The 12,407-nt window shown below is 42.4% G+C and overlaps 1 protein-coding gene across 1 annotated transcript in view; it reads right to left on the bottom strand.

Annotated features, from left to right (window-relative positions):
- The window catches only part of SORCS3 (sortilin related VPS10 domain containing receptor 3), a 307,446-nt gene that overhangs the window by 193,149 nt on the left and 101,890 nt on the right, over positions 1–12,407 (bottom strand). Inside the window, exon 2 of the mRNA XM_068949693.1 lies at positions 8,906–8,973. Coding sequence (XP_068805794.1) covers positions 8,906–8,973 — 68 coding nt within the window. The remainder of the gene's footprint in view (positions 1–8,905; positions 8,974–12,407) is intronic.

The following is a 12,407-nucleotide window of genomic DNA, read 5'->3' on the forward strand; positions in this document are numbered from 1 at the left end:
TACTTATTCAGAGCAAGGGCTTGAACTTGGATCTTCCCCACACAAGATTAGTATCAGTCTCTCCCTGGAGATTCTTGGTCTCTCTCCTTTTGCAACTCTTTTGCTCAGTACACATAATTCAGCAGTAATCGGGGAGAGAGGAAAAGAGAGATGGTGGCTGGTTGGGGCTTTTACCTGAAAAGTAGAAGGTCAAAGCAAAGCAACGCTCACTTCTGCCCTCTCTCAATTTTATATGAAATTTCACCTTCGCCCTAAGAACATTCCCTCAAAAACTTTGGAATTTAATTGACTGCATTTTCATCTTGCCCCCTCTAACTCCACCTAGAGAAAAGAATGGGAATACCTCAATAAACCCAGTAATCTATGGGGTCAAAACTGATGCACAACGAAATAACCTTTCTTGACCTGTTTAGCACACACATTCCTTATACAAATGTATCTACAACAACCATCACCAGTGACCAGACCAGCCTTCCCACAGCTGCATGTCTGGAGGCTGACAACTTCAGCAAAACAGCCATGCTTTCAAGCTGTTACAGATCTGTGGACAAAGCACTGCACGTTGCACACACTGAGAAATGAACCACATGCACATGTAAATGTGAACCACCATGCTGCCACTGTGGCACAACATGCCATACCCTCACCATACTGAGATTCTGGTGCAGAACATACCCAAAACCAAGACCTATCTACGTCTTCAGAGGATCACAGATATGAAAAAAGAGCCCTGAATTCGGGCAAAAGTTTTTAATTAACAGCCTAGCTGAAATACCATTACGATCTGCAGTTTCGTTTTTATTAATTCTCTCTGATTCAGCAGGAATTCCACCAAGGAATAGGGACGAGCAGATGCAGGGGGAAGCACATTAATAAATCATAAGTGTCATTAAAATTTGTAAACTAATATCTTCTGGGAAGTCTTGGCAATTAGTCTCAGAGTTTTCTTGGCAAACAAAAAATTAATAAATCCAAAAGGTCCCGTGTTTGATGAAATCCCCATCCCCACAGAAAGGTCATTGATGGAGCAATTAAGAGACACAACAAACGGGCCAGCCAGAAGGCTGGTTCATAAAAGACAAATGAGCTCCATGGAACGAGATGACTAAAGCATCTTAATAAACGGAGGTGCGATTCAGATCCACACACCACACGAAGACACGTAGGAAAGCTTTTAGACTTGCATTCACTTCATTACTTCTCTTTGTGTGACTTTGCATTGCACCGTTATGCCCCTCCATCCCTGAGACAACATTAACTTTATTGCTTTATAAATTAAGGGATCATCACAAAGCAGAGGTGCAAGCCTGACTATTCTCTTGTGGAAAAATTCTGTGGGATGTAACAGGGATACGGAAGCAACAGGAAGGAAACAGATGAAACTTCTCTCCAGAAGTCATTCCAAAACCTCCAGAATGAAATAAAAAAAATAAGTTCTTTTTCTTATTACCATTGCTGTACTTACCTAACTCTAGAACATAACCCTGAATTTAGGATAAGTCTATCAATTTTCAGGGTTGGTTCCCAAAATAAATGTTTAAAACAGCTTTTTAACTCCTGTTATCCATTTTTGCAATCACAGCATCTCCTTCCGTTCTGAACTGCAAACAATGTACGCTCTGGACACCACCTGGGATAGTTGAGGATGGCTAAATGTACAGTTCACATTTTTTAAATCTTCCCCCCCCCACACACACCCCTTTTTTTTTTCCTATGAAATGTCACATCCAGCCTTATATCCCAGATAAATCAAATCAATCCCTTATGTACATTTCCTTAAGTCCATAATAAAAGAGTCGTCTTAATTCCCCTGACACCCACAGCTCAAAGGATAATGAATCATCTTAAATCAGAAAAATATTTTGAATCAGTTCGGAACATTTTACTTCAGATTGTTTCACATATACACTGGAATAGGAAGGTGAATGTTTATCACCATCTGATAACTGTAACCCTTGTAACCTTCCTATCACAGATACCCCCTAAACCAGCAAACACAAGAAAGCTAAGTCACTCCTTTATTGCTTTCAATAGCTATTGAAAAAGCTATTTTACTTCTAACCTTTTATGAAAGTTTAGCAACTCCACAGGGTCCCTGACACATTCCTCTCCTGGCTATACTCAACTGTTTTGCTTTCTCTCCTGGCTCCTCTTTCTTAACAAGGACCCACTTTCTGATGCCTGCTGCAACACATGCACAGGTGGACAAACACAGATGTTAGGAGTCCCTGCCAAACCTGATATATCAGCTTGAGCAAGAGAACAAGACCTGATTCTCCAAAACAAGTAGGCAGTTAGGCATGAGAGTAAAAACAGAAATTTTCACTTGGCTCAAGACCACTACATTTTCTATTCTCCACAGGTAGTGACTACATAGCTCTCTGGGCCAAGGAATTTCTCTATATTAAATGACCACAATCTTCTAGCTGCTGCCAGGTGCTCAGGAATGGGCCAACATGCAGCTGCTATACATCCTCCAAACAGTTCAAGCATAGCTCCCAGGCTAAGATAACATCTCCTGACTGACAGTTAGACTGCACCAAGCCAGGGTAACCCGAATCATCCATCGCAGGGAAGAGGGACATCAGTAAAAGTACTACAGACTGAAAAATGGATTATTCTGGGATGCTGCTGAATGTCCACCCTAATCCCATCTCAGGGTGCTGAGACCCTTGGGGGAGCACTGACATCTCTGTGACCAGCTGCTGCTGTTCCCAGCAGACACAGTCTGCACCTAGTGACTCTCAACCACAAAGATTTTGACAGGTGGCTCCTATGGCCAGGAAAAAAAGGCCATTGCTGAGTTAGGCTATTTGTAGGTTCTAATAAACAACAGCAACCAAACTTTTGGACGCCATGGTTTTCAAATCCAAGAGAAGTCAGAAATATGCCTGCACACCCAGCTCTGTCTATGGATGGCTGATTGCAGATAAGATTAAATCCTTCTTTTCATCAGCAGAGGAATTCTGCACTTTGCAGTGTTGTTATAAAATGCCAAATAATATGCAGTAATGGGAAGCATCATTAATTTGAAAACCAGCTCAAATAGTTTTATGCCTGAATACAGTCCTTCAGAGAATAACATATATACATGTTATCAGCATAATAGTCCAAAACAGTACATATGAGAAAACCTGACAGTACTGCAGAGGGATGTCGTCTGGTCAAGGTGGCTGTCTGGAGACTGCATTTCAATACAGCAAGTTCCAGTGAAACCACAATCCTCTACTTCAAAGCATGGGCAGAGCCTGACTGTTACCAAACGTGAGGTAGCATTCGGAACTGGAGTCGTCATTCTCAGCACCACAGTCTAAACAGTGCATTGCCACTAGGGCAGAACCAAGCTTTTAATGACGCTCTGGCTTTGCCAAGATCATTTTTCAGGTTTGCTGGCATTGCAGAGGATGATATGGAAGTTTGAGTCATGTAAGCAGTCTCCTGATCCCTGCCTCACCTATCTTGGAGGCAGATGAACTTGGAAAAGGGAGACTAGGCCCCATCTCTCAAAAATGAGCCATTCACATGGCATTTCACACTGCATTCACACACTGCATTCACCATTTCACAGATTCAGAGCAGACCTACCTGAAGCCAGCTCCCTATGTAACACATGAACGTAGGACATAGATATAAGGATGAGCAATGAAACTTTGCAAAAGAATCAAATACCAGAAGTACACTAAAAGATGCTGATGACCTCTGGAGGCAATGTAGGAGGCTTAGAGGCAAGGATAGGGGATAAAATACCGTAAAGCCCTCTGGTAGTTCAAACAGAACCAAATGAAAGAATAATGCAAGCCATAAGGAAGTTTACAACTAAGCTGAGAGGTTTTAGTCCTCTCATCTCCAAGCTACGAATTGTAGCTGGCCTGTTCTACAGTCACCTCTGCTAAAAAGCTGAAAGTTTTTTGTAACTCAACCTAGAGGTAAAGAAGATAGACAGACCTCTTCAGGCAGAGTGATCACAAGGATAAAAAGGCTTGGGGATTTTTTACCGCAGCCATGGAAACATGAGGGGTTTTTTGGTAAATAAACAAGAACAAATATACGTAAGAATTCCTCCAGCAACATTTTAGCCTCTTAAGCAGCAAAAGCCAGGCAAGGTTTTGGGCCAACATCATGTAACATTAACTAATTCAGTCAGGGCCACAGGCAGAGGAAGGGAACTCCAGGGGACTCAGCAAAGGTGGGTAAAATGACAGTGAGGACTCAGAGCTGACACATGCAAGAGCCTGTACTTTGGAAGAAAATCTGAAGTGCTCCCCACTGCCTAATTAGCTGATGTGTTGCAGTTGTGGCTATCACATTGATCATAAATACCTCCCTGTTAACTTGTCTTCTCCTGTCCGTTGTATCATCCTGTTGTCTCTTTGTCTCAGTTTGAGATTGAAAGCTCCCTCGGGATGGAGGCTGTCTTTTCATCTACTGCAATCCAAATAATTACAATCATTGCCGGACACTAAATAAGGTGACAGCTGAGAAGACTTTCATTCCATTTTGCTCAGCCCACTGTGTGTGCTCAGCCCACACAGGCTAAAAAAAATTAAAAATATTTTAAAAACTTAAAATATTATAATGGCAACTTCAAATACTTACGCAGAATGTCACATTCACAGAATCCTGCCTCAAAACTGTACACCTTAAATAGGAGGCAGGATTAGCAGCAAGCAAAGACATATTTACATGGATTACTCTTTGCTTGCACAACCTGAGAAGTCTAGAAGGCCCACAGAGTAAGAAACAGAGCTCAGTAGATACCTCCTGTTTATCCATGCCCACGACACAACAAGGAAACAACTGGACAGCAACAAGATTAACTAATGAAAGGATTTCCTTTCTGCCCAGCATGTCACCTACAGAACTCCCCATATACATGAACATAACATACATCTGAAATCAAAACTCATTTATCACAATTTCTGCGTTCACATCTGCAAATGTCATGAACACAGACATTTAAAGAAATAAAACATTGAACAGACCTCCCCTTCTCTCTCCCTGCTAATAAAATTTGTCTGAGTTCTTCCACAGAGAAAAGATAAAAACCCTTCACTCTTTGCTGTGAAGGATGTCTTTTGGCACTGTATTTTGCATATCTAACCCTCCCATTCTCCCCTGTCAGAAAGATTCCTATTTGGACTACAATTCCCATGAAACGGCAGGGTCCCCACTCTTGATAAAGTAAGTTCAAACTTCATGGTGCATCACAGTTGTGTGATCACAGTTCAGCATGGGAGAGGAATTTGGATGCAGGGACCCTGGCCTAAAGAGGATTTGGAAATCTGATGTTCTCCGACAACATTTCAAAATCAAAACCTTTCAGGTTCACAGATAAAGGGAAGGGGCATTTTCCTTTTGTTGATGGAGAAGTGTTAGTGCTAGAAACAAAATTCCACAGAAAGCATACATCCAAATCTCAATCCACTTCTTAATTAAAAGCAGTTAAAATTTCAGCTTGAATTTTCAACAGTTTTCCAGTTGGATATTTCACTAGGCAATGAGAATTGATTAAGGGTTTGCATGCCTGAAAAGCTTATCTAATTTTTCTATAGCCAGCTATATTTGCTGGCAAATGAAAAAGATCTCTCACCAAGAGCGGTGATGTCTTATACCATGACAGGTATAACAACAATAACAGAGCTTGTTTTCACTGGAGCAAAATGATCTCCTCTGCTCAGCTGGTGGGAAAAACAAAAATACAAACCACAGCTGACAAATCTCTTATGACCAAGAAGAGAGGTGATACTCTCCAACAAGGGTGTGTTGCGGAGGGTTCTTTGGTAGGGTTGTGGGGTTTTTTTTGGTTTTTGGTTTGTGGTTTTTTTTTTTTTTTTTTGAAGCTGGCTGGTACCAGTAACAACAGAGGCCTTTTCTTTGAATTTTTTGACCCCAGAAACCTGAATTTACTTATTAATGCCTGTGTTTCTGTATTCAGATGTTGAGTAGCTTTTCCTCTGTCTAAACTTGCACCAGCCTAAGAGAGATCAGGTTGCAGCATAACTCTTAATTGTCCTCTCTCCCTCTCTTGCTTTTGTTCTCTTTTTTAATTACATTCAGGATGGTTTTGTATTGATTTACTTGTCTTTGTATTTAGGTGCAAGGATTAGAAAAATTTCTTATATTGCAATTCAGTTTTCCATTAAAAGCAGAGTCTCAAGCTACAGCTCAGGGGTACCAAGCAGAATCTTTTGATGCACGAAGTAGGCAGAGATAAGATGATATTTGGAGACTGCATTGCACCCTGCTCTGTCCTAGCATCCTTTGAAGCAATGGCATGTGATTCATTGCTCTCTGCCACAAAAGCCACTCCTCTTCTGTGGAAGCAACTGCCAAGCATTCAGAAAAGACATCACAAACAGCACTATAGCTCATATAAGCAGAACTCTCAGTTAGCAGAAAGAATGTACATTAGTCCCAGAAAATACAAAGGAAACCAAAAAACACCTGGAAAAATCTGGACTCTCTTTTGATGATTACTCAATAGTTGCATTCAATTTGTGACCTACCAGCTCCTGGGGCTCAAGGATGACTTTGAAGGAGTTTGCAAAAAGTAACTAAGGAAAGTAAAGCTATTGCCAAAAGGCTTAAATTCACTCTGCAAAGACAGATCCTCCTTTTGAAAATTTCAGGGGCTCAAAAATTAAAAGAAAATATTGAAAAGTATTGATTTAAATAATGCAGAGACTCAGAGGCCTTGACATGCAAACGGAACATAAAATCGTGAGAAAAGGAGTCAATTCCTCTTGACTTATTGCTTCCACTTAGTATCTATCTGCATTTCTACAACACCCTTTCCAAAGGAACGGAAAACCATTCTTTAAGGCTCCACACTCCCCTCTAAAATACAACATGATTTAATCCTGAATTTTCCAGATAGGAAACAACTAAGGTTTAAAGCCCTGTAGCCCTACCCACTAGCTCTTACTTGAGCATCTGTAGTTGACTCCTTTCCTCCAAGACCTTGTAAGAGAACCCAGGAGTTCTGACTTCTCAACCTTGGGAGCCCACATTGGCCCGTTTCACTACAGAAGAGAGTGTGCTGTCTGGGAACAGACTGAAAGGCAGTCACAAGTTGGCACATTTCCCCAGATGAACAACGACGAGATGCATTCAGTTATACTGAGCATGAACTGCATCATGTTCACTCTGGGAAGACTCCAAGAGGGGTGCTGCTGCTACCGTTACGCAGAGCTCAGGTGCTGCTGTGATCTCAGTATTAGGAAAGGATTTGCCTGCTTGTTACTTTATTTATGCAGAACAGATTGCTCAGCAATTATGTTTAAAGTACAATCACAGTGCCATTTGTACTTGTTAGGTAAAGAGGCAAAAAGTTTTTAAGGCTTAAATACCTTGAAAAGTACCAGTAAGTGGAAATGACTGTACTCTCCCTTATTAGCCGCATGGTTATTTATACTTTTGCAGATTACCATGGTACAGTGCAATTAGGCTTTGGAGTTACTGTGCAGACTGAGAAGTTTCAAGAGCTCTTCTCACCAACTAACCCTTAATGCATTAACTGGCTCTTATTGCCTGGGAAATAACCACACAGCGCACTCCCAAAGTCTCCTCCAAACAGGGGCTTTTAAATTAACTCAGAACATAAACCATCTGCCAAGAAGCAGCTCACATCCAGAGCTATGGTTACAATACACTGACAGCTTCAGCGATTACTCTTTCCGCAGATTGAGCAATAAGCATAGTACACCAGGTACAACATCTGACACAAAGCACTGTTCTGGCCCCTTAATTTCTTTTTTCTTTTGTCCTGTATGGTAAGCAACACTAACAACATTTTAGTTAAAGGCATGTCCTTTCCACAGCACAGGTGCAGTGTGAGAATGGAGGGCAATCCCCAAGAGACAGAAGCTCTTTGGAGGGAGCTATGATAATTTGCAGGGATAATTTGTAAAAGAATTAAGCTGTTTAAAGAGGATTGCATTACACGCACGCTACCTAGCCGGGTGCTTCCCCAAGCCAGGACGCTGTCTCCTATGCCAGACTAGGAACACAGCAAGGACACAATACCATCTGAGCCTACCTGTATCAGAGAAGAAACCAAGCACCTCACTGTGGTACCTTCTCATCCTTTGCTGACTAAGAATCTCATGGACCCCGTCAACATGGATCCACTGCCAAGACAGCCACCTCAGCTCACAGGGCTGAGGAACATGTTTTGCGTAACACAGCTGACTTTGCACGGACATGGACTAGCAAACACAGTACAGTGTCTGGTACAGGCTGTGCTCTAGACAGCTGCAAACATCAAGCAAGGAGTCAGGATTTCCTAACCCCTAGGGGACATCAGCACATGCCAGTATTTCAGTGCCACAGAAGAGAGCACCTAGACATTCCTGCACTAACAAGCCCAGCTTCTTACCAGTGCTGCAGCTACGGTACTATTTGTTGCCTACTGAGGGACCAGAGAGCAAATGTTTCCAGACATTTCCGCTACAGGCTGTACAGGTAGAGCCCCAGCTAAGATCATACCATGCAATGTATCATACACAAACTTGCACACTCTGCAAGTTGCACAGTGCACTTGCACTGTGGTTCAATTTACCACCTATAGAGACCATTATTATTGCCAGCCTCACGGCAGAGACTCAGAAGAATGAAGGGACTTATCTGAGGACACTCAAAGGTGAGAACACGACCAAGCTCCTCTACATGCCAGGCTGACCTTACACATCAAGCAACCCTCTCCTTTGTAGACCTGCTTCATTAAACAATGTATTCTTAATCACATGCCCTTCCTCCAAAAAGCAGCTCCCCAGTTTCTCTCAAATTCCCTCCCAGCATCTCCCTGATTAACTTGCTCAGTTATTCCCTTGCTCACCCTCCAGTTTTATGCAAGGTACAGTGCACCCTTCCGTGCCAGTCACTGTGATTTCTACAATCCACTTACCTCCACAGTGAGCTCTCCGTAACACTCCCCAGGTTGAAGTCGTAGAGCTTTGTCAGAATGAGAATCACCTGGGGAAGGGCGGGAGGAAGAGAAAGGGGAAAGAAAGAGAGAAAAGTTTTCCTTTAGACTGTGTAACAATACACAAGGTATCTGAAATCACCCGAAGGAGAGCTTAGTATTCATCCATTAGGGGTAGCATATTAAAGGATCAAGTAGGTAAAAAAAAGAAAAAAGAAAAAAAGAGAAAATCGTTAGCTTAATGCATCATGTAACTAGTAACATTTATTTTATTCCTTGGCACGTTTTGCATTTGAAATAAAACATGTCAACAGGAATTAATTGAACATTGTGAGCTCTACACATCTATGGTTCTCTACTCCTCTACATCTATGGTTATTTAAGGTTAGAGATAAAGCCAGATGGGCCCTTGTTAACTGAACCGTCCAGCCAGAAATTGCCCTTGACTCTTCCTCTCTGTTTCCCAAGGTGCTAACAGCGAAAATCCTGAGCCTCCATGGAAGAAACACAGAGTTCATCTATGAGGATCCTCACCCAGCAAAACAGTCCATTTTGCCTCTGATGAGGTTTATTGTTCTCTGTCTGATGTCTCTGACCTCCAGGAGCATGAGAATATGACTTCCACATACTACCACCTTTCCACGGTGCTAAGAAAGAGGGGCACTGCGCACAGCATTCAGCTTAGACTCTGAGCATGACAAAACTTCAGCTCACCTCAAGGAGAGCCAGAGCCTTCAAAGACCCACTAACTTTTTGGCAAGCCTTGAAAACTCCTGAAACAGGTCCTTGCAAACCTTAGGTAGGAGGAGACGGAAGGTAAAAGGTACCTGGGGGATCACTGGGGAATGTAACTGCCCTCTAAGCATCCTTGGTGCTCTCACTTTTTTTTTTCTTCACCTTTTGCTGTGAGTAAATGTAATTCTCCTGGTTATCAGCTATTACCTAATTCCTCTCTCCCTCAAAACCATAGCTATGCATTCAGATAACCTGTGAGCCCCTGAGCTAGCTCCTAGGCCCAGTCAGGAGCGTAATGACACACTGGACGAGAACTTCTGCAGCAGGATTGGAGGGTCCTCAATGGAAGTTAAGAGCATTGGAGCATTCAGTCCTTGCTTTTTAGAATAACTCATGACATGCAGTTCATCCCCTCGGATTCAACGGGAAGAGCTCTGGTGCATCTCTTCATTTTAGTTTTGCACCGTTTTAACGTTTTGGTATTGTTTCTTCCTTGCGTTCAACAACAGGCTCGTTTCCCTTGTATCTGCTTGGGTGCTGAAAGCATTCTGGGTAATTTTCAGTAAATATTGGGTGGGAGGAGGGGTTCTACAATAAGCACTTCACATTTTGGTGAAAAGACGAGTGCAAATGAGAGAAGTCACCCAATAAGCTGGTTTCATTTAGTTTTCCTATGCAACACAGATCTTTCCTAGCACAAAAGCAACCTCTCCCTCCCTTCTCCCCATCCCACAGCAACGGGATTTGCCACAACTTTCATTTGGGTTCATTCGGGCTGAAAGGCTGCTGGGTGAGGAGTTTAAAGCTTTGCAGAAGGGAAGAATGCCAAAGGATTAATCAATATCACAACACGGAGGCTGCAGCAGTCAGTTACTGTCAGCACAATACCGGGAAGAGACCTGTTCAAATCATAAGGGACCTTGGTACGTGACTATGCAGCCAATACCCAACTTAATGGCTTTAGAGTAGGCGCTCTGAGCATCCTTTCTCTACTGGACTCCCTTTCCCCTTCCCTTGATTGTACTTGTCCCTTTATTTCACCATGCAGAAAACTTTAGGTAGAAGATAAAGCTTAGCAGCTTCCAGCAGGGTGTGAAAAGGAGCCTGCCAGGCAGATCTGAGTCAGCATAAGCGAGCCCATATCAGATTAAACCAATGCTGTGCAGCTGGTAATTAAGGACAAAATCATTTTTATTGCAACTTAAACTCTGCACACACAAGGAGAAGCACCAGATGCAAATAGCAGCAACCAAGGCTTGTAGACCCCCTCCCCCTACACCAACTGATGGAAGCAGTGCAGCCTGCTCCCAACTGAAACCTGATGAAAGTGACTTTTTTAGGATGCTCCCTATATTCCTACAGAGACTCAGATAGCATCCTCTAGAGTGGGTGTGACGGCCTCATACCAGTCTCTCAGAAGCCGTGCACCACAGCAAAAGTCCTGACGGCTCATAACTATCAGGAAGCTTCAGAAGGTTAGTTTTCCCATTTTGGAACCTAATCCCATAGAAGCCAAGAGGAAGACTTCGGTTGAATTCTGTGGATCCTGGACACAACTCTAAACAGTAAATCAAGTCTCTGTGTCCTGGCCAAATTCCAAAAGAATAATTCTACCTTAAGTACTAATTCCAACTGGAGGCAGCATCCATATTCTCCCAGCTCTTTGTGTGCCTCTCCACAGGTCTCTTAGGCGCAGTTTTTTTAAAAATATCATTCATCTCTTGCAAACCTTGCAAACTGCAGGACAATCACCTTTGCAAGAGTGGGTTGAATCCTACTCCAATCCTGGGTATAAATCCAAAGTAAAAGCATATTGTTTAGTAGGGCTTTTCTGGATTTTCACCCAGGATGACTAACAAAAATCCAGCCCTGCTTGCTGTTAATGCATGGAAAGCAAAAGCATAAGCCTCCCTTTGCAGTTAAATCTCTCAAAGGGTTCCAGGAAATCGCACGAGTTGCCTGAGGCAGCGGTAATACACAGTACAATCACCTACAACAAACGCCCAGGCTAAGCGACACACTTGCACTACAACCCCAGATGGCTTCCACCCTGCCCCAGCTTGTTTTTGAGATAAGACACTTCAGATTCAATAAAGGTAACACTTGCCATGGTTTGGGAGTTTGAAAACCAGAAAGGATTGGAGAGGCTTAACACTCAACCTTCCCAAGAAGAGCTACAAAAGCATATTTCCCCCCTAACACTGCCTCATGAGACTACAGGAGCAAATTTAACTGCTACAAAAATGTCACATGCAGTTAAGACCATAAAGGACAGAGCAGGTTCTTGGGTTGTTTTCAGATGCTTCTCTGGACACTGAGTTACAGAGGAAACTTCAAAGTGTTTCAAGAGGCTGTTCTGAGGCCTCTACATCATGTTGCCCCAACTGTGATGAGAGAACACTAGAAGCAGGGATGTCAGGGGCAGATCTGGACAGGTACCAGATTTTAAGAGATGTTCTGTTATTTAATGTTTTAGTTGAAACAGAATGGAAAAAAACAGGAAAGAAAATTAGCCAAATGTTGTGATACTGAATTCTGACAGGAAAAAGAGAAAAGAGAGAAAAAGAAAAACCCTCATTGATTCAAGCTGAGCCATTTGATTCTGTTTTCTACTTTGTAGCTGAAGAAACTTAGCTCGTCTTTGTCAATACTAACAAATAACCATGACTTTTCTGTGTCAAAGTCATTTTGCAAGAAAATCCTGAAGTTTTCACACTAAAAAGTGAATTCAATTGAAAATTGGAGATTT

Source organism: Struthio camelus, chromosome 7, assembly GCF_040807025.1.
Source record: "Struthio camelus isolate bStrCam1 chromosome 7, bStrCam1.hap1, whole genome shotgun sequence".
In the NCBI taxonomy this organism is placed as follows: Eukaryota; Metazoa; Chordata; class Aves; order Struthioniformes; family Struthionidae; genus Struthio; species Struthio camelus.